The sequence below is a fragment of the Archocentrus centrarchus genome, chromosome 17, assembly GCF_007364275.1.
Source record: "Archocentrus centrarchus isolate MPI-CPG fArcCen1 chromosome 17, fArcCen1, whole genome shotgun sequence".
Taxonomy (NCBI): domain Eukaryota; kingdom Metazoa; phylum Chordata; class Actinopteri; order Cichliformes; family Cichlidae; genus Archocentrus; species Archocentrus centrarchus.
The window spans coordinates 1127171-1154645 of NC_044362.1; the positions used below are offsets into that span (position 1 = coordinate 1127171).

The following is a 27475-nucleotide window of genomic DNA, read 5'->3' on the forward strand; positions in this document are numbered from 1 at the left end:
GAGGAGCCTGAAGGTCAGAATGATCTCTGTACCAGTGAAGGTAAGCACTACCTGCAGGTGTCTCATAGCTACATGTGAGTGTGACAGGTTGTCCTTCTATTTCAGTGACTTCAGCTTGTTGAGGAGAGATTGTGTCTCCAGCTGTTGGTCCTGAACAAAGAAAGAAGAAAAGTAGTGAAATGCAGTCTGTATATCTGCTTAATGCAGCAGCTTCAACTAAACTTTAATCCCTGTTCTTAAACTCACCTATAATGTGAGATAGAAGCAAAAAGAGGTGCAGCAACATGTCTTTGGAGTTATTAAAGCCAGACAGACAGCACATGAACAATGTTCTTCCACTGCAGCACAATGAGGAAGAAATAATGTCATTGGAGGAGCTGAAGTTCAGTGGGTTACCTCTTGACATCATTTTTTTCAGTTCATTTCAGCCTATCAGACAGTTGTTTAAAACAAACCACAGAGGCTCTTCCAGAGGTTAAACAAGAGCGCACAACAGTTAGGAGGCCCTGATCACATGATCTGAGAGACCTACGGCTGTTAACAGTTCTCAGTAGCTCTGCTTCATATGACGAAGCCTGTCCATGAAGGGCTTTATTTATTATTGATAAAATTTTTAAATGGATTATGAAATTCACTGAAAGCCAATGAAGGGAAGTAAGATTACAGGTGATGTCTGATGAGCACCAGTAAGCTGCTGCTTTCTGGACCATTTGAAGACGGGTTGAGGAGGACATGGATGCATGTGAAAAGTTACAATAACTGAGATGAGAGTACATTAAAATGTGTACTAAAACTTCCAGATCATTTGCTGACAGAATCTCTTTGTCTCTCTTCCACAGCATGTCTTTTGTCCTGTCTCTCTCCCCTGCCCCTCCCTGAGCCTGGTTCTTCCTGTTAAAAGGGAGTTTTTCCTTCCCTCTGTGCTTGCTCATAAGCAGTCATCTGATTTTTGGGTCTTACAATATAATGCGTCTTGAGGTGGCAGTTTACAACTATATACATAAAATATACATTAAATTTGATTACATTTTTGTATATTAAAGAAATAAGATTGGATGCACTTTGAGATTCAAATTTCAAAGGCTGCTTGAAAATAATTATCTTAGAAGATGACTTGATTTTACTGGCACCTGATTCTAACTGTCATATGTGGCTGTGTGGCTGGCAGGGTTGGACCCAAATGCAGGACGTATGAAGCAGAGCTTGACTCAGAACAGCTTTAATGCTGGAATCTTTTTAGAAGATAGAAAAACTTGAAATACAACAACGAAATCTCAACCAAGTCTGTGCTGAAATCAAAAATAACAAACCTGGGAGCAAAAAGGGAAACCACTAAACAGGGGAACAGAGATGATGACACAACAAAGACCTAAAACACTGAGATGACACATTAGGTCAGGGGTAGGGAACTCCAGGCCTCGAGAGCCGGTGTCCTGCAGGTTTTAGATGTGTCCCTGATCCAGCACACCTGAATCACAGATAGAAGTCATTAGCAGGACTCTGGAGAACATGACTGCAGACTGAGGAGGTAATTCAGTCATTTGAGTCAGGTGTGCTGGATCAGGGACACATCTAAAACCTGCAGGACACCGGCTCTCGAGGCCTGGAGTTCCCTACCCCTGCACTAGGTCATCAGGTGAACAAAATGACACCAATGACACAAGGAAGCAAAACTAAACACAAAGCACAAGGAACAAGGGAGTGTCAAAATAAAACAGAAAGTGACCAACAAAGACACAAATGCAGACTTGACACATGACGAGGCAAGCATACTGAGGGAAAACAGGCCTTACACATGAGGAAGGTACACTAAAAGAAAACACAAGGAGAACTAAACTCTAAAGCTAACGGGAACAAGATAAAATGGAAACCTGAGCACAACAAAACCTGGGAAACAACAGGAAGTGAAGCTAAACACAACATGAGCCAAAGGGGCAAGACATGGGGAAGACAAGAACAAAAGGTAACCCCAAATTAAGTATAATAATTATAACCAAAACGGAATATAAAACAACAAACTGAGAATCTAATCTGTAATGAAAAAACTAAGAAACACAAACAGAGAAATAACAAAAACCAGAACTTCACAGAAAGAACTCAAAACACTGGACCATGACACTCACTCATCAGGTCTGAATCATCATCACTGCTGCAATTAAAATTGGGTTATTTTGTGCCATTTCCTGTCATATTAAGAATTTTATCATTTATTTATTTTTTACTCAGTTGATTGTGGATTATAAAGTTTCTGGTTATGCTTCTGTGCTTTGTGACTGCATCAGTTTTTATAATAAAAATATCATAATTTGATGAAGCAGATGAACTCAAAGATCAGTTCAGGTACTTGTGTGCTTCCACAGCAGCTCTGTCTCTGTCTCTGATCTTTACTGCTTCATTTCTCTGTTGTCTTTGTCATCAGTCCAATGACACAAGAATCAGAGGTTTAACAGTGTGTGGCTCCCTCTAGTGGATGTTGTGGAGTATTCTGTTGTCTTTGCTCCAAAGGTTTTTGTACAGAGTTTTGCTGTTTCCTGTCACTGTGGGCTGCAGAGCACAGTAGTACACAGCAGAGTCAGACAGCTGAAGCTTCTGGATCTTCAGAGGAACTGATCTTGAGGTAGAATCCAGTGTGGATGAAAATCTCTCCTCAGCCTCTGTTTTCCCCTCACCAATCTTAAAGCGGCTCAGGATGAATTGGGGGCTTTTATGCCCATCCTGTTTGTACCAGTACAGATAATGATTTGATGAACTGCTGTTATACAGACAGTCAAGTGTTACTGTGCCTCCTTCAGCAGCAGTCTCGTCTCCTTTTGGTTGCAGCACGTTGTCTTTTTGTGCTCTGCATTCTGTAAAACACCAACAAACAGCATCAGTGTGCTGTTAAAGAATCATGTCAGTGTTGGATTGATATCAAAGAAACAGAGTTGTGTTCATACCAAGGCACACAGCAGCCAGCAGCACTGAGATGAACAGAGGCGTCATATCTGCAGTGTAGAGTAACTGTGAGCTACAGCAAGTAGAAAGAAGCTGTGATCTCTCTGTTTAGTCTTCATCAACACTAAGTTGGTGGATTAGAAGGAGGAGCCTGATCACAGTGAAGGACTCATTCACAGCCCTGTGTTACTCCCCCTGCTGACAGCTTTACACTCAGCACGTCTTTGTGCTTCATGCTTTCCTTAGAGAACTTTTCCAGTTTCAGGGTTACAGGTCCCAATGCTCCCGTTACCACTGAGACCACTTTGAACTTTACCTTCACCGGTTATTGTACAGGTGTTCAGTTCCTCTGCCACAAGAACAGACACAGGAAATCTTTTATATCACCTCCAGCAATTGTTCACTTTTCTACTTGAGCACTTAAAGCATTCTATAGAACTTTAACCATTCATCCATTGAGTCATACAAGCACTAAGTGCTTTCTACCTGACATTCACACTCCAATGAAATCAGTATCTTCCCCATGGATACTTTGGCCTGCAGACTGGAGCAGCCAGGGATCGAACCACGAACCTTCCAAGTAGTAGGCTCTCTTTCCTGAGCTATAGCCACCTTAATATTTGCTATGGAAATAATGCTTTATGATTGCATATGAAACATTGTCTTTGTGGGAGAAAGTCATCTGCCAGATAATAATCATAATATTTATTACATCAGTTCAGCCAGTGCAAAAAAAAAAAATATCTCCCATACATGGGGTGAATATCTTAAAACTTTGACAGATTATTAAGACAGTAATATTTATTTCAGTGATTTTTAGAAGCTTCTTTTGGAAAAAGTGTAACCTTTGCAAAAGAATTATCCAGTAATGCTTTTTGCATTACTGGATAATTCTTTACAGGATTCATATACTTGGATTTCTCCCCCTTTCTCCACACAGATCATAGCAGTCAGAGATTTGTCCTATAGTCCTAAACCATTGTTGGGTCAGTGGTTCTCTTCCAAGTGACTTTGGGTCTGGCCTAACTTATCAACCTTCACACCAGCCTCTATAAGATTAATAAAAGTATTTTGTCATTCCTCTTGAATCTGAGGTTTGACTAACAGATGGATCCTCCTTTCCAGTACCCTGGTATAGACCTTATGACCAGAGGTGGCAAAAGTACAGACATTCTGTACTTAAGTAGAAGTACAGATAGTTCTGTAAGGAAATACTATGGTAAAAGTTGAAGTAAAGATTCAACTTCTTTACTCAAGTAAAAGTAAAAAGGTACAGGCTGAAATATACTCAAAGTAAGAAAGCAAAAGTAGCTCTGCTATTTTTGTGCAAAGATACAGTAACTGAACCTTGTGCTATATTAATGTGATAAAACAATATTATTACATGAGAATACAAACTTTATTGCAGTCTAGATTCTGATTCTAATGAATGCACTCAGCTTGAAAACTGTTATGTAGGACACGAGCTGAGAAGAAGAAAGAATTTTTAAAAAGTTCGATTTGCTGTTACCTGCATTGTAGAGGGAGACTCCGCCTCACCTTAACAGGAAAATGAGTGCAGTCAGGGATACAGTGGAATTTAGCAGATGGGGGATCCCGAAGATCAGTTGTAGTGGCTCAGCATGGGGAAAAGAATCAAAACGCACAATAATTTTTATTGTGAGCTCCAGTAGATTTTCTTTGTGTGCAGGCTGTCATCAGCTGCTGCTGATCTGAGGTTTACTGCTTTTTGTGGCTTGACACAACTGAATTCAACAAGATGTAACCCAGTGTTTCATGAGCTATCTTGGTTGATATTCCTCCCCTGCACTGACAGTATTCTGTTTATACTGTTTTTAAACTGACTGTGTTCAGCTGATATAAAGGCTGAATTCAGCTTAATTTCAGACTCCTCTGTACTGCACTTGAGGTAACCTGTAACTCTGACCATGAACACCACAGCTGCTCTGCACCAGTCCAACACAAAGCTTTACTGTAAATTCACCACAATACAGTAAACTAACCTGTTTATCCTGCACTAAACTGCAGTTTTTTGAATGTCACAAAGTTAGTCTACCTCAGTATGTTTTGCAAAAAGTTTCACCATATGAGAAAATATAACTTCACATCAGATCCAATATCTGAATTTAAATTGTAAGCTTTAAATGTCCAGTTTATCAGATTTTTTTTAATTTAAACTTTTACTTAACCAGGCAAACAGATTAAGAACAAGTTCTTAGATGTCTCTGAGCAGTTCTTACCTCTCTGTTTCCTCTCCTGTCTTCCTTCTTACATCTTTCTCCAGCTCTGAGTGAACTTCTCTCCCAGTTTTCTTCCATTCTTTGTCGTGTCGTTGTTTATGACTCTCGCTGCTGTGTGTGTCTTCCTGTGTTTGTTTTCACGTATTTCGTTTTGGCATCTGTCCACCTCAGTGTAGCTCTCTTATTTTTGTCATTATTCAATAAACACCCTTTCAGTTCAGTTTTGCTCGTGAGTCCTGCATTTTTGGGGTCTACCCGCTCCAGCCACACAGCATCATGACACCTTTAGCCAGCAGACACACTGTGTGACAAACTGCAGACACCTTGTGTGTTTGCTGATATTTCTTGAGCATTTGGAAATGTTGCATTTGAAATTACCTGCTACAAAATTCTCCCTTTATTTTCACTCTTCTCCTGTATTGTTAGCTAGATGCTTAAATACCATGACCACAACTTGTCAGGCCTGTTTTAAACTCTAACTATTATACAGCCCTAAAAATGATAAATAAATTATCTGGCTTTGCCTTTTTCCAGTCTTTGTATGCACTAAGCCCCAAGGATGGATACACCAGTACAGTTGTCCCTTAATGTATTATTGTTCCTCTATTTAGGCTCAGATCGGTTTGATGTTTGAAGGTGCCGGAAATTACAAACTTCCCTCAGACATGTTAAACCTAAAGTAACGAGTCTGTTTTGGAAATGTAAGTAGTAGAAAGTACAGATATTTGTATAAAAATGTAGGGAGTAAAAGTGAAAAGTAATCAGAAAAATAAAAACTCAAGTGTAATGGGTGTGACCTGAGGTTAGTGGGCGGGGCCCTCTTTTTATAAACACAGGTACCGATCATCATGGCGTCTGTGGCGAAATCTCGGGAGCATTGGCATACATCGGAGCGATTTATCCCTAACGTGTGCAGCGGGTCCTTTTTCCTTTCCCTGGTAGTTGAAAGAGAAGTTCATTGTCCTTGTATTTAAGGAAGTGTGAATCGCTCACACCAGGTGATGTTGTGGTGAGCGGCGCCATTCCGTTTTATTCCCGTTCGGGTGGATTCTCAAATCGGGGACAAGTACAGAATACTACGCTGCTGTTTTGCCTTGCCTGGCGTTGTCCTGCCAGCGTTTTCGCCCTTGTTGTTTTATGATGCTGCTGTAGACTGTGTGGATGAGCATCATGTGAATTTCTGGTTTTATTTTATTTTACTTGTTCCTATCATTGGGAAATACGCAGAGGAGCGAGGGGAAATTAGTGCAAGACCCTTTCTTTTATAAGTCTTTTTTTTGCTTGTTTAGCCGCCTCTTGTGCATGCGTAGCGGCGAATTAGTTTAGTGGAATTGCCCTTTTTTTTTGCATGAAGGTTTAAGTTAACCTGTGTTTTTATTGTGTGTAGCAGGGTTCGCACTAACTGTAGGATATATTGTACCTCTCCCAGCGTAATTGTTTTTTTTCCCTTTTATGACAGGACGGCTGGCGACTGAAGCAGCCGTGGGTTTTATTACGTTTTTTTCATCTTCTTAGTGTTTTTATTTTTTTTTTTATCCTATTCATCGGTACATGGTTTTTAATGTTTGTTTTTTAAGTTGGAGTGTGCCGGAGACTTGTTTTATTATATTGTGAATAAAGTTTTATTTGTACTTCACTGAATGCACGCCTACGGCAGTTCCTTTTGGAGTGTGTGGTAGGTTGGGCCTCCCACCTGACCTGGGTCACACAAGTAAAGTACAGATACCTGAAAAATCTAATTAAATACAATAATGAAGTATTTGTACTTCGTTACTTCCCACCTCTGCTGAGGAGTGTAATCCCCTGATGGAGGACACCCTCTGGTCACCAGTCTTAAAGATGAGGACCACCACCCCAGTCTGCCGGTCCAGTGGCACTGCCACAGATCTCCACGTGACATTGCAGATGCGTGTCAACCAAGACAGCCCTACAACATCCAGACACTTCAGGAACTCAGGATGAATCTTGTCCACCCCAGGGACCCTGCCACCAAGGAGTTGTTTATCCACTTCAGTGATCTCACCCCCAGTGATGGGTGAGTTACCCCCCCTTGTCCCCAGGCTCTGATTCCACTACAGAAGGCGTGTCAATGGGATTAAGGAGGTCCTCAAAGTATTCCTTTCACCGCCCGACTATAGCCTCAGTTGTCAGCAGCGCCCCACCTGCACTATAAACCGTGTGAGTAGAGCACCGCTTTCCTCTCCTGAGTCGCATGACGGTTTTCCAGAATCTCTTTGAGGCTGTTCAGAAGTCTTTTTCCATGGCCTCACTGAACTCCTCCCACACCTGAGTTTTTGATTCGGCCACCCCCCAAGCTGTGTTCCACTTGGCCTGCTGGTACCTGTCAGCTGCCTCCGGAGTACCACAGGCCAACCAAGCCTGATAGGACTCCATAATCAGCTTGATGGCTCCCTTCACCTCGGATGACCACCATTTTTTTTCTTAGATTACCACCACGACAGTCACCAACCATCTTGCAGCCACAGCTCTGAGCAGCAGACTTAAAAATGGAAATCTGCCAGAGATGTGAGCTGAAGATCAAGCAGACTGAGACTTCTGCAAGGCATTTCCAGCACACCCTCACTATACGTTTAGGTGCAAGAGGTCTGTCCAGCATCCTCCCCCGCCACCTGATCAAACTCACCACTAGATGGTGATCAGTTGACATCTCAGCTCCTCTCTTCACCCACGTCCAGAACACACAGCCACAGATCTGATGATGATTACAAAATCGATCATTGACCAGCGTCCTAGGGCATCCTGGTGCCATGTGCACTTACTGTATGGACAAATTGTGGTTTGCGCAGAAGGCCAATAACAAAACAGTATTTGGGCTCAGATCACTTGCCCAATCATGCCCCTCCAGGTCTCACTGTCATTGCCCACATGAGTGCTGAAATCTCCCAGAAGGATTATGGTGTCATCGGATGAAACACCCTCGAGCACCCCGCCCATCTACTCCAAGAAGGGTGGGTACTCTTAACTATCATTTGGTACATACGTTCAAACAACAGTCGGGACCCAGACCCAAAGGCACAAGGGAGCAACCCTCTTGTCCACTGGTGAAAACTTCAAAGTACAGGCAGCAAGCTGGGGGAATAGATAAATACTGACCCCCAGCTCGCCACCTCTCACCAAGGGCAACTCCAGACTGGAAGAGAGTCCAGCCATGGAGACTGGTTCCAGAGCCCAGGCCATGTGTTGAGGTGAGGCCGACTATATCTAGCCAGTAGTTCTCAACCTCACCCACTAGCTCAGGCTCCTTCTCCACGAGAGAGGTGACATTCCGTGTCCCAATAGACGGGGGATCAGTCCGCCACAGCCTCCACCTTTGGCCACCACTTAACACACACTACACCTGACCCCTACGATGCCTCCTGCAGGTGGTGGACCTACAGGAGGGCGGGCCCATGTCGTCTCTTTGGACTGTGCTGGGCCTGGCACCAGGGGCTAATGCCCGGCCACCAGACGTGCTCCGTCGAGCTCCCTCCCCAAGCCTGGCTCCAGGGTGGGGCCCGGTAGCCCTATCCCTGGCAGGGTAAAATGTTCCTTTGATGTGTCTTCCATACAATGTTGCAATCACTCTTTCTTGGGCCCCTCACCCAGGACCAATTTGCCATAGGAGACCCAACCAGGCATCAAAACACCTGGGATCACTGGGACACAGAAACTGCTCCACCATGATAAAGTGGCGATTCACTGAGAATGTGATTGATCGTTTGTGGTTACATTTTTACAGTTAAAAATTGGTTGTGCAAGGTCTATACATCAGCTTTTCTAAGGCTGTTTTTTGTATGAACATTAATCATTGGTGAACATGTTTTAAGCTTTTTATTTAAAGTTAACTGTGGTAAACCTTTTAACCGTATTGCTGCAACTGTTGGACTGCTGCCTGGTGATGTGGCTTTTATAGTGTGAAATCAGAAATTTCAGAAAATTCCAGTGTTTTTACTGTTAATTTGTATCCAGTCGATTAGAAATTCCTACAGTTGGTTTGTGGTTGATGTGGATTTGCTGCTCATGTGAATCCTCCCACAGTGTTTCATTAGCAGCTGTAACCACAGTGACTCTGATAAAACAGGAATTAGCAGAATCCACCTGATATGAAGCTGTGCTTTGAATACCACTTCCCTCCTCTTTGAAGAGTAGTCAGATATCTGTGTTCAGGTTTTTGTACAGCCTCTTCTACACTTTGTATCACTGTGTTTCTAGAGCACAGTAGTAGAGAGCTGTGTCTGCCAGGGTTAGATTTTTAATGGTCAGAGTAGTTGATGTATCTGTTGTTTCTGATTCATATCGATCATTAGGAATATACTGAGTTGCTGATCCTTTTGCTCTTTTCCAGAGTATAAATTTTGGAGCCTGAAGGTCAGAATGATGGTTGTACCAGTAAACATCACGGACACCACCTATCTGGTAATTACATGTGAGTGTGACAGTTTGTCCTTCTGTTCCAGTGACTTCAGCTTGTTGAGGAGAGATTGTGTCTCCAGCTGTTGGTCCTGGAAAAAGCAGAGAAAATGAAGCCATCAGACTAACATTGTCCATGAGGCTGAGAGGAGAAGACAGTGGAAAATGTCACCTGTACAGTGTTACTCTGTGGACATTCACAACTAAATCAACTGTAGAACTCTGTCAGTTCAATTTACAAGATGATCCAAAGCTGATTTTCATTCTATCAGAGCAAAGAAAGAAGAAAAGTAGTGAAATGCAGTCTGTATATCTGCTTAATGCAGCAGCTTCAACTAAACTTTAATCCCTGTTCTTAAACTCACCTATAATGTGAGATAGAAGCAAAAAGAGGTGCAGCAACATGTCTTTGGAGTTATTAAAGCCAGACAGACAGCACATGAACAATGTTCTTCCACTGCAGCACAATGAGGAAGAAATAATGTCATTGGAGGAGCTGAAGTTCAGTGGGCGGGGCCAGTTACCTTTTGACATCATTGATTCAGTTCATCTCAACCAATCAAATAGTTTTGTGCTTCCACAGCAGCTCTGTCTCTGTCTCTGATCTTTACTGCTTCATTTCTCTGTTGTCTTTGTCATCAGTCCAATGACACAAGAATCAGAGGTTTAACAGTGTGTGGCTCCCTCTAGTGGATGTTGTGGAGTATTCTGTTGTCTTTGCTCCAAAGGTTTTTGTACAGAGTTTTGCTGTTTCCTGTCACTGTGGGCTTCAGAGCACAGTAGTACACAGCAGAGTCAGACAGCTGAAGCTTCTGGATCTTCAGAGGAACTGATTTGTCTTTGGAATTCAGTGTGGATGAAAATCTCTCCTTGAACTCCTCTGGTGTGTTTCCTTTATCCCCACTGACACGGAGCAGAATGAATTTGGGACTGTTGTTTCCATCCTGTTTGTACCAGAAGAGAGATGGAGTTGTTGAACTGGTTTCATACTGACAGTCAAGTGTTACTGTGTCTCCTTCAGCAGCAGTCTCGTCTCCTTTTGGTTGCAGCACGTTGTCTTTTTGTGCTCTGCATTCTGTAAAACACCAACAAACAGCATCAGTGTGCTGTTAAAGAATCATGTCAGTGTTGGATTGATATCAAAGAAACAGAGTTGTGTTCATACCAAGGCACACAGCAGCCAGCAGCACTGAGATGAACAGAGGCGTCATATCTGCAGTGTAGAGTAACTGTGAGCTACAGCAAGTAGAAAGAAGCTGTGATCTCTCTGTTTAGTCTTCATCAACACTAAGTTGGTGGATTAGAAGGAGGAGCCTGATCACAGTGAAGGACTCATTCACAGCCCTGTGTTACTCCCCCTGCTGACAGCTTTACACTCAGCACCACTTATCTTTAACAGAAGGATTCTGTTCCTCTGCCACAAGGACACACACAGGAAATCTTTCATACCGTATGCAGTAATTCTTTATAAACCATCTGTATGGCGGCGGCATCTGCCAGATAATATTTATTAATATTTTAACTGCTATAATAAAACAATTCCAGATATGTGGGGATAAATAAAATATTTAATATGTATAATCTAAAAGCTTGACAAAATATTTACACTGTAATATCTAGTTCAGTGCTTTTGTCAAATGATGTGAAGTGAGGATTGAGATCTTGATTGCCTGCTAGCCTAAGCTTGGTGCTGAATGTACAATCATAATTCAAATTTATAGAACCGTTAGAGAATGAAGTATATGATTTACGATCAAATGATGTGTGTAAGTGTAACAGAAATGATGGCTGGAGCAGTGTGTTGAGGAACTTGCGAAATCCTTGAGCTAAGGGTAAAATGAGGAACTGAAAGCTGTTGCCTGGAGACGCGCAGAGCAAAGTTAGAAACATGTTCAGACAATGGAAAATACTTAAAATCTTATATTAGATGAAAAATGAAGTAATGTCTGGGTTAAACACCCTAAAAGGATATCAGGAACGGGGTGATAACTGTCATGATGATGTTTTAGAACTAGGATGTGTCTTAAAAAGTAAACTATAAAAGGTGATGCACAGAAACATCGTACGAGAATTTCAGGAGCTTCTTCCCCAGACTAGAACTGCTCCGCTGAGAGAACTGGACCAAACCCTCCACGGATTAATTCGACTTTAAACAGTTCTGCTGGATTCTCCCTGCCCACTGAAGTTGGATGTGACCTTGCTTTAGAATTTCTATCTTTGGACTTTGGGCTAAGTCAGAGAAGAGTTCAGGAATAAGAAGTGAGGATTACAGAGAGGTTCGAAGGACAGAAAACATACTTCTGTGGACTTCCCCTTTTCCCCCAACTTCACTGAGGCGGTAACGGACTGGACTTTTGGTGTGGTCGCTTCTGGCCAGGCACCAACTTGAAGTCTTTTCTTCCAAAAAGGATTTTAAATGATTTGGACAATTTCAAGCCCCTTCTTCATCAACCCAGCTCATAAGTATTTACTCTGTTTAAGAAGTGATTGATTTATAATGTTTTTGAGATCTGATATTTAGGAGTGATTACTGCATGTTGAGAATTGATTAAGGATTGATTCAGAGCTAAATGCAAACTGCTTGAGCAAAAACCTGCAAATAAAATTTGACTCTAAAAGGTCAGTGAAATTCGTTGAGAACTTATTTCCTTTTTTAACGGTACACTTAATGTCCATGAACAGTAAAAGTTAGGCAAGTCAAGCTATAACATCAGGTTCTGTTTTGGACACCAGTCTCCAGTAATCCACTTCAACTTTACTTATGTCCCTTGGGCTCACTCCGAGCCGATAAAAGATTCTGGTCGGTTACAAGTGCACTGATCAAGGGGCTGGCTGCTATAACTATCTGGGCTGTGTTTTGGGTCGTCTGTGTGAGCCTTCCTGAACGATAGCATCAGAACACAGAGGTAGAGGGGCAGAGGATAGGATTATTAGCAGTTAGAGCCAGACGAGCAGCCCCGCCACAGCTTAAGTAGTATCACTGAGCTCGGGAGAGGGTAATACCCCACTGAGAAGTGATCGGGACCCTATGAAACGGAGAAGCTGTCACAGAGGTAAAATACCTGTGGGATCAAACACTTTTTAGAAACTTCTTTTGCAAAGGTTATTGCTTCCTGCATTATTGGATATTTCTCCTCAGGCTTCATATATATGAATTTCTAACCCTAACCCTCCATCATATTTTATAAGAATTGTACATGAATTGCCATCTGCAGATGTTCTCCACTTTATTTGTTAAACTTACCTGCAGTCAGAGATTTGTCCTAAAGACAAATTGTTGTTTCAGCAAATTCTCTTTTGAGTCATTTTCAGTCTGGTGTAACTTGTCAACTGCCAGCCTCTATAAATAATAATAAAAACATTTTATTATTTTTTCCTTGCTTGTTTGTTGCTTAGACTGTATTCAATTCAATTTTATTTATATAGCCTCAAAACACAGCATATAGTTGCGTCAAGGTGCGTTATATTATAAAGTAAAGCCAAAGGTAAGTTGGGGAAAAAATCATCAACTCCCTTTTAACAGGAGGGAACTTGTGGTAGAACCCATCTCAGGGAAGGCCAGCCACTGTTGCAGCTGGGGTCAGCAGCTGTCACCATGGTAGTTCATTGCAGTAATAGTATTGTCATGGCTGGGCAGGCCAGAATATTTTTTGTCTTTTATTTTCTCTTTGAGTTTCAGGTGTGATCATGGGCTCCATCTTTGAGTGAAGTATTGGTATCTGGTCAGTCTTTCCCACACCTGCTCCAAGTTAACACAATCAACTACACAGTATTTGAAGGCTGGATCAGCAGTACTGCCAGCAGATTGTTGTCAGCTCAATCAGGCTCTCCTTGTCCTCCTGTTTCCATTATAAGATTGTTGTACTATCTCCTCTAGTTACTTCTTCCCTCATCTGGTTTACTACTCCATGTTCACCATCTGTCACTCTGTGGAGTTCAGTGCTACCTCCAGCCCATCACTGCTTTAACACCTGTAACCTGTGACTTACCTGGAACACTCAGCTGCCTCCACACTCTCGACCACCACCGTTTGCAACATTCGGATTGGCCTCCAACAACTCCCTCCCGGACCAAATCCTCCCCATCTTCAAGACTGTTCCCAGTCAGTCACTACACAATCATAATTGCACTCGTGTAGGAGTCGGTGGAAGGAGACACGAGCAGGTATGTAGTCTCAGCTTTATTCGGTAAACTCACAACAACTAGAACTCCAAATATAACTCCTGCAAAAGGAGGAGTCAAGCCCTTTTATCCCAGGCCTCTCTCTCCCGCCTTTTCCAGATCTATTCCGGTCTCTCTCTTCGCAATAAGAGCTTGGGGCATTCTGGTGTGAAATGTGCATATATGTGGCCACCACACAGGCCCCCCCTGAACACACAGAATGGCAAACAATACAATAATAAAAACAGCAACCATTTTCAACTCAACATAGCAAAAATAAAATACCACATCAAGAGTATCTCCTAGGGGGTTTAACAAGGCGGCCGCTACGGCTGTGCTTGGCGACCACAGGTGGTGAAAACGAGGGAGGGGCATAGCCCCGACTGCGGCGAGACTGCCCCCTCGCAGGGGAAAAAACAGCAGCTGGGGGCAGGTCCTCCGAGTGAGGCATAGAAACGGGAGGACGACCGCGGCGCGGAGGTTGGGCCAACTCAATAGGACCATCCGGAAACATGTGAGCAGGCTTAAGGCGATCCACCGAAACCCGCTCCTGACGACCTCCCAGCTCAACCAAAAAATCCTTAGGTCCCACCTCTAGCACACGGAATGGACCATCATAAGGAGGTCGAAGTGGAGAACGGTGCGCGTCATGGCGGATAAAAATGTACTTGGCAGACATCAGGTCCTTTGGCACATATGACTGTGGAAGGCAGTGATGCGCCGCTACTGGGGCCAAAAACCTATCATTCCCCGGGAAAACCGGCCCGCTCCTTTTGTCGGCCCCCGAAGCAGATGCACCAGGAAGGAATTCCCCTGGAACCCTCAAAGGCTGGCCCAGGACCAGCTCGGCTGAAGAAGACTGCAGGTCCTCCTTAGGTGTCGCACGCAGGCCCAGCAGGACCCAAGGAAGGCGGTCAACCCAGCTGCTGTCCACCAGCGCAGCCCGTAAGGCAGCCTTCATGGTACGGTGGAACCTCTCGCAAAGGCCATTGGCCTGCGGGTGGTACGCGGTAGTGCGATGGAGTCTGACGCCAAGGTTCTCCGCCACAGCAGTCCACAGCTCAGACGTGAACTGAGGACCCCTGTCAGATGTCAAGTCAAGCGGTACGCCAAACCGAGATACCCAGGAGGAGACGAACGCACGAGCAACATCTGCTGAGGTGGTTGACGCCAAAGGAACTGCTTCAGGCCACCGAGTCGTCCTGTCCACCATTGTCAGGAGATGGGTGAAACCCCGGGAAGGGGGAAATGGACCTACCAGGTCTACATGGACATGTTCGAACCTTCTCTGGGGTATGGGAAAGTGCTCCAGAGGGGATTTGGTGTGTCGTTGCACTTTGGCGCGCTGACAAGCAACACATGAGGAAGCCCACGCCCTGACCTCTTTCCGGAGGCCGGGCCACACAAACTTGGCCCCTACCAACTTAACTGAGGCTTTAACTCCTGGGTGCGAAAGAGAATGAACTGCCTCAAAAACCCGCCGACGCCAGCAAGCAGGAACCAAGGGGCAAGGCCTGCCCAATGAGACGTCGCAAAGTAGGGTTACGCCACTATCCTGAAATGAGACATCTTCCAAACGCAAACTGGACTCGGCCACCTTAAAAGCCTGAATCTCCGTATCCGTAAGTTGGTCGGCAGCCATGGCAGAGTAGTCCACTCCCAAATGCACAGAACTAACCTGCGCCCTGGACAGACAGTCAGCCACCCGATTACACTTGCCGGCGACGTGCTGAATGTCAGTGGTAAACTCTGAAATAGCAGAAAGCTGCCGTTGCTGCCGTGCAGTCCATGGTTCTGAAACCTTTGCCATGGCAAATGTGAGAGGTTTGTGGTCTACAAAAGCGGTAAAGTCACGGCCCTCAAGCAGGAACCGGAAATGACGCGTCGCGAGAAAAAGGGCAAGGAGCTCCCTGTCAAACGTACTGTACTTCCTCTCCGCATCCCGAAGCTTCCTGCTAAAAAAGGCGAGGGGCTGCCAAGCACCACCCACCCATTGTTCGCACACGGCCCCGACTGCAAAATCGGAGGCATCGGTAGTAAGGGCAACAGGCGCCTCGGGAGACGGGTGGGCCAGCAGGGCAGCGTTGGCAAGAGCAGCTTTGGCACTGTCAAATGCCTGCACCCGCTCAGGTGTCCACTCTATCTCTTGGTTGCCTTTCTTGCCCTTAAGTGCATTGTACAGAGGGTGCATGAGGTGAGCAGCCCGGGGGATGAAACGGTTATAAAAGTTCACCATCCCCAAAAACTCCTGCAGGGGCTTCACTGAGGAAGGGCGCGGAAAAGCAGAAACCGCCTCCACCTTAGCGGGCAGGGGAAACGCCCCTTGGGGCGAAACGAGGTGTCCCAAAAACTCTATGGCCGGCAGACCGAACTGGCATTTAGCTGGATTCACAATCAAACCGTGCTCACTGAGACGCTCAAACAACTGGCGGAGGTGCACTGAATGCTCCTCGGCGGAAGGGCTGGCAACCAGTATGTCATCCAGATAGACGAACAAAAATGGCATACCACGCAAAACGGAGTCCATGAGGCGCTGAAACGTCTGTGCCGCGCCCTTCAGACCGAAGGGCATTCGCAAAAACTCGAAAAGGCCAAAAGGAGTGATAACCGCGGTCTTGGGCACATCACGCAGATGGACAGGAACCTGATGGTATCCCCTCACCAAATCCACCTTTGAAAAAATAGTTGCCCCCGCAAGATGAACCGAAAAATCTTGAATGTGGGGAACCGGGTACCTGTCATTAGTCGTCGCATTATTAAGGCGCCTAAAATCCCCACAAGGGCGCCACCCACCGTCAGCTTTAGGGACCATGTGCAACGGGGACGCCCACGGGCTGTTTGAGCGGCGCACAATACCAAGGCGCTCCATGTTTGCAAACTCCTCCCTGGCTATCGCTAACTTCGCGGCATCGAGACGGCGTGCACGCGCAAAAACCGGCGGACCCACAGTGGTAATGTAATGCTCCACACCATGTTTAGCTACGGCTGCAGAGAAGGTGGGAACCGTGAGGGTGGGAAACTCGGCAAGCAAACGCTGGTACTCATCACCTGTGGCAAGCATGTTAGCGAGGGGCAGGGGGCCAGGACTACCAAGTGTACAGGGGTAGGTATCAAAAGACACAGCAGCTATCAAGCACCTATTAGCTACATCGACCAACAACCTGAAAGCACACAAGAAATCAGCGCCGAGTATAGGTACTGACACAGACGCTATCACAAAGTCCCAGTTAAACTGACGTCCCTTGAAACACACAGTCACCAACCTCATTCCATATGTGCGAATGGGGGTACCGTTCGCCGCGTCCAGCAGGGGTCCGTGACATTGTCCCAAGGCGTCCGCAGCTGAAGCCGGCATGATGCTACGCTGAGCACCCGAGTCCACAAGCAGACGGCGTCCCGAAGCAGTGTCCTCAATGAAGAGCAGCTTGTCCGAGCTGCCAGCGCACACAGCTGCTAGTGAGCACCGGCCCTCTCGTTTCCCTGGTGCTGGAAGGTACACGGCGGAATGCAGCGCTTCGCCTTCACTCCGAACCGGCGATGATAGAAGCAGAGCACTCCTCCTCCGGCGCTCTGCGACGGCGGCCACAGCACCAGCTTCTCTCGTCTCCGCCCCTTGTAGAGCCGCACTCGGTAAAAGTGCATGCACACCGGAATGCCTGGATGCCAGCAAAATCTTGTCCGCCTCTTCAGCTAGCCCGCGGTAATCCTTGGCCCGTATCAGAGCGGAGCTGGCTAGCGCGGTGCGCACGGGAGGGGGGAGCCGGCGCAGGAACAGATGCGTAAAGAGAAACGAAGCGTCGCCCGGGCCGAGCAGAGCCAGCATGTGCTCCATCAGCTCGGAGGGTTTACCATCTCCCAAGCCATTCAGGGACAACAGGCGATCAGCCCGCTCTTCGTCTGAAAGCTGATAAATCCGCAGCAGGTTCTCCTTCAGCGCTCCATACTTGTTAGCAGGCGGCGGGTCCCGGAGCAGTCCCATCAGCCGGCGGGTAGAAGCAGAGTCCAGCGCCGCGACGACATGGTAATACTTGGTGTCGTCTGAGGTGATCCCGCGGAGGTGAAACTGGGCCTCCACATGCTGGAACCAAGGCTCTGGATCGTGCTGCCAGAACTCCGGGAGCTTGACCGTGGCCGCAAAAATAGCGGGAGAAACGGCGGCGGCTGGTGAGGAAACGGCGGCGGCTGGTGAGGAAACAGCGGCCGCGGCCGTTGAGCTGTCGTCAGCAGACATGTTCTTTCGTCGGGGTCACCAATGTAGGAGTCGGTGGAAGGAGACACGAGCAGGTATGTAGTCTCAGCTTTATTCGGTAAAACTCACAACAACTAGAACTCCAAATATAACTCCTGCAAAAGGAGGAGTCAAGCCCTTTTATCCCAGGCCTCTCTCTCCCGCCTTTTCCAGATCTATTCCGGTCTCTCTCTTCGCAATAAGAGCTTGGGGCATTCTGGTGTGAAATGTGCATATATGTGGCCACCACACTCGCCTCATTAACTCTGTTGACAGAGCTTCTAACCATTTCTCACTGGTCACGCTCCGGTCCTGTTCTCAGTAAATTACTTTCCTTTCAGCAAACCTTTGAAAACTGCCAGCAGTGTCCAGAGTCTGAATTTGTTATTCTGATAGGTACTGGCAGGCCATTGGTACCACCTAACAACCCCAAAATAATACTTGGAGTTCTTCCCAGTTTTTTAATTTATTTAAACAGAAAAACAAACAAATAAACATTGAGATTAAAATCTCTTTTTCAGGAGTGTCCTGGCCAAGACAGCAGCTGCATAATTAATAGAATTTTAAACAGGAAGCAGCCATACAAGTCAAATGGATAAGATTAAACACAGGATAATTAGGTATAAAAGCATGTCCTTAAAAATCAAACAAAACATCTACAACTTGATGTATTCTTGCAGATTATTTAAAAGTGCCTTAAACTCATGTATTGAGACCAGCTTCTTTTTGTAATTCAGTCCATGTAGAAGGAGCAGAGAATGGGAAGGTTTTTTCCTGACTCAGTCCTGAGCTTGGGAACAGACAGCAACAGTTGATCCTGAGACCTAATAGACATTTATATATTAAAAAAACTCCAATATTTCAATCTGTGAGCATGAAGGGAGGACCAGCCAACATGCTCATACAACAAACACTGATGAGTAAGAGTCTTGGAATTAGATATAAATCCTAATGCTCCATGATACACAGTGTAGAGCATGTAGACTCAGAGATGAAGTGTGCATATACAGAACGTTACCACAGTCAAGCACAGAAAGAAATGTTGCAGTGATCGATCTCTTTCCTGACTCAGTTGTTGTTTTTAAGGCTGCTTCCAGTGGGATAACACACCACATCACTCAAAGCATGTTAAACTGGTTTCTTGAACATGACAAGTTCATTTTATTCAAATGGCTTCCACAACTACGAGATCTCAATCCAAACTTTAGGATGTGGTGGAATGGGAGATTCACATCATAGACGTGAAACTGACAACTGCAGCAACTGTGTGATGCTCTGATGTCAATATGAACCAAAATCTCAGGAACATTTCCAGCACCTTGTTGAATCTATGCCATTGAAAATTAAGGCAGCACTGAAGTTTGTGATTATGCTCAGCTGTGCTTCCAACTTGTTGCCTGTTCCCTGATGATGCCTCTGTGAATTTATTGTGTCAGTCTTCCCCTTGTCATTGTTCAGAGTATTGTTTTTGTTGTAGCAGTGTTTTGTTCCTGTGATCTTCAGTCTCTTCATGCTCCTTAGTTTCTCCCCACTTTAGGTTTTCTTTAGTTTTGTTATACTACTTGTTTGCTCCTTTTATTTATCAGCCAAAATAACGGGCGCACACTTAGCCCTTGAAGGTCCCGGCTGGGGGAAGGGCCCTCATCAATTCCACTTACCACTTTCTCCATCTAGTCAGTCTCTGCCACGTTCCAGAGCCTCGTTGCAGCCACCTGCGACAGCTGCCCTTTCTCCACCTGAGTTACCGGAGATTAGAATAGGTACATTAAAACCTCTCACCGGCCACTCACTCGTCTACCACTCTGGCCAGCAGCCCCTCTTCACTGCCAGCATCACGCAGGAGCAAGCATGGTTCAACAGCATATTCAGCAGCCCCAGACTGCCAACACACTGAGGTTTGACCAGCACCACCTTAACGACACTGCATGTCCTGTGCAGCCTCAGCTCCCCACCTGCTTTTTTGCTCATAGGTGCTGGCACTGGGCCATCAAATAAATTTTCCTCTGTTGCTACATTTCCACCTCCGAGGTGCCGGTGCTCGTGCTAGTGCTGGTGTCAGTTTCAATTAACCGGGGAAAGGCTTAAGAATGGGCCTGCGTTTCCACCGTGCTTTGTAAACTGATCCTTTACATATGAGTGAGGGTGGGTCTTTGTCTGGACACGGAAGCCGAAGGGCACAAACATGGGAGAACATGCTCACCTTTCTTGTGCTGTGAAGATATTTTACAGTCCAAACCAAACTACTGCAGCATTTGTGTGCAGCACAGAAGTAAACACAGACGGCAATTACGAGCAAGACCACAACAAGACAAGGACAAGTTTGCGTCCTTTTATCTGTGATATGAACTGATGCAACGCAGGAAGTTCAGCCTTAGGGCCCAGCCTAAGTCACAGCCATGAAAATCGCATTGCTTTTCTCATGTAATACACACCATGCAGTGAAAAAGCAGTACAAAACTTTACGTTGAGATGGCAGAGTCACACCTTTCTGCCGCTTTCGTCACGTGTTCTTGGTTTGAGACCAGCTAGCTTGGGGGCCAGAGTTGAACCCATTTTTCGACTGGGAACCGAGTGCATTTGCGGTGGAAAAACTGCTGAAAGGTTCAAATACTGGCACCAGCACCCCGTCGGTGGGAAAAGGGCCCGTGAGTAAGACTGGTTCTGGTACTCCACTTTCAGAGACAGCACCATGTGTTCCATTTTCTGAAAATATTGATGAGGATGAAGTTTTTTTCTGTTCCCGCTAGAACTGTTTTATATTCTGGTGTAATGGATCCTGCAATTCTAGCACCCTCTGATGAGGTGAAGAGGGACATTATTTATACTGTGGAAGTATTATGTAATGAATGGTTACCTGGACCATGTGAGCCATTGCTTCAAACTTCAAAGACTGGTTACCAGCTTTCCTTGGCTTTTAGACTTTCTGCACGCTTTAGTAACAGATTTTCTGGTCACCATCTTACATCTTCATCCACCTATTGAGACTGTGTGCTGTGCACTTGTGTGTACCCCTAAAGAGACTGCTACTCTAGCCAAGATCATCATTGAACCTGAGCTCCCTGCCCCCAAACCTGCTCCTTGGGTGGGGGCGGTTGAGGCCCAAACATCACTTCAGCCTCCAGAGGCAGCAGTGGGTCCCACACAGCAGCTTCAGTCATCAGAATCTTCTGAAGTATCACAGTTATCCTATTCTTCAGCTTCTTCAGCATCTCCACATCCAGCTTCAGAGTTTCCAGCATCTCCACATCAGTCTTCAGTTTCTTCTCAACCACCACTTTAGTTGCCAGAGTCATCAGAGCCTGCTGCAGCTCCTCGTCAGCCTTTAGAGCCTGCTGCGGCTCCTCGTCAACCTTCAAAGCATGCTACCCCAGAGACTGCAAAAGCTTCAGAGCTTGCTGCCCCAAAGGCTGCTAACACTTCAGAGCGTGCTGCCCAAGAGAATGTTGTTGCACCTAGGGCCTCATTAGAAGTTGAGCACCCTGCACCCATCCTTGCTCCTAGACTGGGGGTGGCAAGGGCCCAGCCTGTTCCTGCAGGTTCCAGCTTCTGCTTCAGCGCTTTAGGAGGCCTGTGAGTTTTGTAGAGCAGTCCGATTTGTCTGAGGAGTCGGCGGTGGGTTCTACACAGGCCTGGTCTGTCCCTGCACCCAATCCTGTTTCTGGGGTGGGGGCAATTGAGGTCCTGCAACAGCTTCAGCCTTCAGAGAAGTCAGCAGATCTTGCAGAACTCCAGTCATCAGGAGAGATGGCTGAGTGTTCTGCATTGCCCCAGCTGAAGAAGGAGGTAGTGCGCCTCATAGAGTTGCCACAGTCTTCAGCGTCTGCAGCTGGGCCCTCTTCAGTGTCTTTTGAGTCTCCAGCATCTTTTCAGTCGCTCGATCTTCTGAGGGCCCTGGGCCTCAACTACTGGGCCTCTCTCCGTCCAAGCCAGACAGTCCAGAGCCTGAGCTAGTGCCATCCCAGCTTTCATCAGACCCTCCAGCTCCTTCGTCAGAGCCACCAGAGCCTCCTTTTTGGCCTGCTGCGCCTCTGCCAGAGCTACCTAAGCAACCTCAAATGCACGGCTGTGGCCCCTGCACTGCAGCCCCAGCTTGCGCATCTGGTACTCCCTGAACCACTGAGCTCCAGCCAAAGACTGTTTCATCCTCATCTGCTGACGCTAGGTCTCTGCAGCCTACCCAAGCCAGTGCTGCCATAAAGACTTGAGATGGGTCCCGCTCCATCTAAGTGTCATGAGCCAGAGGGTTCCGCTCCATCTAAGTGTCATGAGCCAGAGGGTTCTGCTCCATCTAAGTGTCATGAGCCAGAGGGTTCCGCTACATCTAAGTGTCATGAGCCAGAGGGTTCCGCTACATCTAAGTGTCATGAGCCAGAGGGTTCCGCTACATCTAAGTGTCATGAGCCAGAGGGTTCCGCTCCATCTAAGTGTCATGAGCCAGAGGGTTCCGCTACATCTAAGTGTCATGAGCCAGAGGGTTCTGCTCCATCTAAGTGTCATGAGCCAGAGGGTTCCGCTCCATCTAAGTGTCATGAGCCAGAGGGTTCCGCTACATCTAAGCCAGAGCCCGGGCCAGAGGGTCCCTCTCAGTTCAAGCATCCTGAGCCAGAACCCAAGCCTAAGGGTCAATCTCAGTCCAAGTGTTCTGAGCCCAAGCCAGAGGGTCCCGCTCAGTCTGAGTGTCCTTAGTCTTCCGAATGTCCCAAGTCTTCTGAGCCAAAGTCCAAGTGTCCAACGTCACCAGTGTCTGGGGTGTTTCATCACCACTGCTGTTGTCAGCCACCGGCCATACCACCAGAAGTGACCCATTGGCTATCTACTAAGATTCATGAGAGCCCACGCTGCTGGCCCAGTGGCTGGCCTCATGTTCATCACTGTCTCTGCCGGTGACCACCTGGCTATCCACCAGAGCTTCTCCGTTTCCATTGCTGACCAGCTGGTCTCCTGACCTGCTTTCCCCCCTTTTGTGGACACTCCGTCCACATCTCACCCTGTGGCCTGGGTGGCCCCCTGAACTGTTGGTTTTGGACAGTTTTTTCCAGCCTTGTGCTGTCACTTTTTCTTTTTGTCGTGGCTCCCTGTGTTTTTGTTTCTAGTTTTGGGTTCCCCGCTCTGAGCCCCCTCCACCCACCTGTTTATACTGTTTTGTTTGGACTATGCTGTTCCTTGGCTTGTCTCTGTTTGACATCAAGGAGTGGGCCAGAGTACCGGTCGACAGGTGCATAAAATCTCTTTGAGAGTTACAGAAATCACTTGATTACAGTGATTGCCTCAAAAGGTTGTGCAACAAACTATTAAGTTAAGGGTACCATCATTTTCATCCAGGTCAGTTTCATTAGTGTGTCCATGTCTATAAAATCCTAGTGTTTTTGTGGTTAATGGACTTTGAGGTAGTTAATGTGCCTTTGCGTTTTCTGAGTTGTTTTGTTTGCTTGTTTGTTTTCTTGTGTTCTCATTCTATAACTTTAGTAAAAGTACAGAATATCTAAGTCTATGTTCCTGTCTCGATGTTCTGCTGTTTCCTGTTTTACTTAGTCTGTGTCTCATGTGCTTTGTGTTTAGTTTTACTTCCTTGTCTTGTTTGTGATTATGCTCAGCTGTGCTTCCCACCTGTTGCCTGTTCCCTTATAACGTCTCTGTGTATTTATTGTGTCAGTCTTCCCCTTGTCATTGTTCAGATTATTGTTTGTGTTGTGGCAGTGTTTTGTTCCTGTGATCTCCAGTCTCCTCGTGATCCTTAGTTTCTCCCCAGTTTAGCTTTTCTTTAGTTTTGTTACAGTCCTTGTTTGCTCGTTTTACTTATCAGTCAAAATAAGGGGCGCACTGTTGACAGGTGCAGAAATCTCTTTGAGTTACAGAAATCACTTGATTGCAGTGATTGCCTCAAAAGCTAGTGCGACAAAATATTAAGTTAAGGGTACCATCATTTTCATCCAGGTCAGTTTCATTAGTGTATCCATGTCTACAAAATCCATTTTAGTTAATAAAACTCTCGGTGGTTTGAGATTATTTTAACATAAACTGTTTAGGAATTACAGACATTTTAGACATTTCCATTTTTCAGAGGTTCTAAATTAATGGGAGAATTGACTGACAGACAGTTTCATGGCCCAATGAGGCCTGTTCCATTATTTCAATGACACATGAAGCAGACATAAGTGAAGTTTATTCAAATAATTTGAAATGTGTTATAAATATATGTATTACATCAACTGTAGTGTGGCTGCATGAGGTTTTGATAGTGTGACAGAAAAAAATCCAAAGTTTTTATTTTTCATTTCTTGTGTCTTATAAACTTCCTACATCTGGTTTGTGGTTGATGTGGATTTGCTGCTCATGTGAATCCTCCCACAGTGTTTCATTAGCAGCTGTAACCACAGTGACTCTGATAAAACAGGAATTAGCAGAATCCATCTGATATGAAGCTGTGCTTTGAATACCACTTCCCTCCTCTTTGAAGAGTAGTCAGATATCTGTGTTCAGGTTTTTGTACAGCCTCTTCTACACTTTGTATCACTGTGTTTCTAGAGCACAGTAGTAGAGAGCTGTGTCTGCCAGGGTTAGAGCTTTAATGGTCAGAGTAGTTGATGAAGCTGATGTTTCCACTCCATACCGATCATCAGGAATATACTGACTCCCTCCTCCTGACACTCTCCTCAGTATAAACTGAGGGGCGTGAAGGTCAGAATGGTGACTGTACCAGTAAACATAACGGCTACCGGCTATCTGATAGTTACATGTGAGTGTGACAGTTTGTCCTTCTGTTCCAGTGACTTCAGCTTGTTGAGGAGAGATTGTGTCTCCAGCTGTTGGTCCTGGAAAAAGCAGAGAAAATGAAGCCATCAGACTAACATTGTCCATGAGGCTGAGAGGAGAAGACAGTGGAAAATGTCACCTGTACAGTGTTACTCTGTGGACATTCACAACTAAATCAACTGTAGAACTCTTTCAGTTCAATTTACAAGATGATCCAAAGCTGATTTTCATTCTATCAGAGCAAAGAAAGAAGAAAAGTAGTGAAATGCAGTCTGTATATCTGCTTAATGCAGCAGCTTCAACTAAACTTTAATCCCTGTTCTTAAACTCACCTATAATGTGAGATAGAAGCAAAAAGAGGTGCAGCAACATGTCTTTGGAGTTATTAAAGCCAGACAGACAGCACATGAACAATGTTCTTCCACTGCAGCACAATGAGGAAGAAATAATGTCATTGGAGGAGCTGAAGTTCAGTGGGTGGGGCCAGTTACCTCTTGACATCATTGCTTCAGTTCATCTCAGCCAATCAAATAGTTTTGTGCTTCCACAGCAGCTCTGTCTCTGTCTCTGATCTTTACTGCTTCATTTCTCTGTTGTCTTTGTCATCAGTCCAATGACACAAGAATCAGAGGTTTAACAGTGTGTGGCTCCCTCTAGTGGATGTTGTGGAGTATTCTGTTGTCTTTGCTCCAAAGGTTTTTGTACAGAGTTTTGCTGTTTCCTGTCACTGTGGGCCTCAGAGCACAGTAGTACACAGCAGAGTCAGACAGCTGAAGCTTCTGGATCTTCAGAGGAACTGACTTGTCTTTGGAATTCAGTGTGGATGAAAATCTCTCCTTGAACTCGTCTGCTGTGTTTCCTTCATTCCCACTAACACGGCTCAGGATATATTTGGGGCTGTTGTTTCCATCCTGTTTGTACCAGAAGATATAAGAACCTGTTAGGCTGCTGCTGTTATACAGACAGTCAAGTGTTACTGTGTCTCCTTCAGCAGCAGTCTCGTCTCCTTTTGGTTGCAGCACGTTGTCTTTTTGTGCTCTGCATTCTGTAAAACACCAACAAACAGCATCAGTGTGCTGTTAAAGAATCATGTCAGTGTTGGATTGATATCAAAGAAACAGAGTTGTGTTCATACCAAGGCACACAGCAGCCAGCAGCACTGAGATGAACAGAGGCGTCATATCTGCAGTGTAGAGTAACTGTGAGCTACAGCAAGTAGAAAGAAGCTGTGATCTCTCTGTTTAGTCTTCATCAACACTAAGTTGGTGGATTAGAAGGAGGAGCCTGATCACAGTGAAGGACTCATTCACAGCCCTGTGTTACTCCCCCTGCTGACAGCTTTACACTCAGCACCACTTATCTTTAACAGAAGGATTCTGTTCCTCTGCCACAAGGACACACACAGGAAATCTTTCATACCGTATGCAGTAATTCTTTATAAACCATCTGTATGGCGGCGGCATCTGCCAGATAATATTTATTAATATTTTAACTGCTATAATAAAACAATTCCAGATATGTGGGATTAAATAAAATATTTAATATATATAATCTAAAAGCTTGACAAAATATTTACACTGTAATATCTAGTTCAGTGCTTTTTAGAAACTTCTTTTGCAAAGGTTATTGCTTCCTGCATTATTGGATATTTCTCCTCAGGCTTCATATATATGAATTTCTAACCCTAACCCTCCATCATATTTTATAAGAATTGTACATGAATTGCCATCTGCAGATGTTCTCCACTTTATTTGTTAAACTTACCTGCAGTCCAGTGACGTGCGGTGAGGGTCGTGACTGGTGAGGCACTGACGTCATCACATCAGATTTACAAACATATAGCTTATTCACCATTTGATTGGCAACAGTTGTTTTGTTTAACATTAACATAGTCTGAAGCAAACCTTTTAGCTCCGGTGTTGGTCTTCCTTTAATTATTATCTTCTGCTTCGATTGAAAGTCCAGTTTAGAAAATTCTTTCAGTTGAGTTATGTAATCTTCCATGTTGAACATAAGGCCAAGCAACAGGAAAAACTAACTGGCCTTGCTAACTGTTGATGGTAGCTTGCCGCCGAGGAGTCGTAGAGTCCCTGGGATCACCAGCGCCCCCTACCATGAGGCACGAGAACTGCGTGCCTCACCTAGTGTCTCTTCGCAGCAGTTTCATGATCGCTCAACACAAGAATGCATTACACACACATACAGTTGTTAATGAAAAAAACAAAAAAAAAAACTGTGCATTATATACACCAGCTAAAATATGGAAATTTAGTTCATATAGTAAAAGTGTTAGAACATTTTAATAGCCACATGCAAAGGGAAAGTAATCCGGTCTCACTGCATAGCATGCCAGCACAGTTAGTAGTCATTGGCAATGACTATACTGAGCCGCACCACGGATTGCGCAATCCGTGGTGCGGCTCGCCGGGCTGGTGCCTCACCGTTCGTCTCTTAGTATTTGACCGGCAAATGCGAAAATTCAGCGATTTTGAAAAAACTAATCTAAAAATGGTGTAGTTAAATGGAAAAGAACTTTAAAATACAAATCACTGAATGAATATAACCATTTAATTTATTTTTTAATTTTATATTTCCACGATGACAGGTGAGGCCGTGCCTCACCTGCCTCCCCTGACTGCACGTCACTGCTGCAGTCAGAGATTTGTCCTAAAGACAAATTGTTGTTTCAGCAAATTCTCTTTTGAGTCATTTTCAGTCTGGTGTAACTTGTCAACTGCCAGCCTCTATA

At 45.2% G+C, this 27475-nt stretch overlaps 3 gene segments (V, D, J or C); all 3 read right to left on the reverse strand.

The window, feature by feature from the left end:
* Positions 1-2393: 2393 nt before the first annotated feature.
* LOC115795264 (T cell receptor alpha variable 38-2/delta variable 8-like) lies at positions 2394-3078 on the reverse strand. The segment is given in 2 exon segments: positions 2394-2846; positions 2937-3078. Coding segments are annotated over 2 exon segments (429 nt in total).
* Positions 3079-10147: 7069 nt separating this feature from the next.
* On the reverse strand, positions 10148-10891 carry LOC115795258 (T cell receptor alpha variable 19-like). The segment is given in 2 exon segments: positions 10148-10659; positions 10750-10891. Coding segments are annotated over 2 exon segments (435 nt in total).
* Positions 10892-25448: 14557 nt separating this feature from the next.
* Positions 25449-26003, reverse strand: LOC115795272 (T cell receptor alpha variable 18-like; the record flags this gene model as incomplete). The annotated part of the segment is given in 2 exon segments: positions 25449-25771; positions 25862-26003. Coding segments are annotated over 2 exon segments (369 nt in total), but the record flags the coding sequence as incomplete, so codon positions are not given.
* Between the last annotated feature and the right edge of the window lie 1472 nt (positions 26004-27475).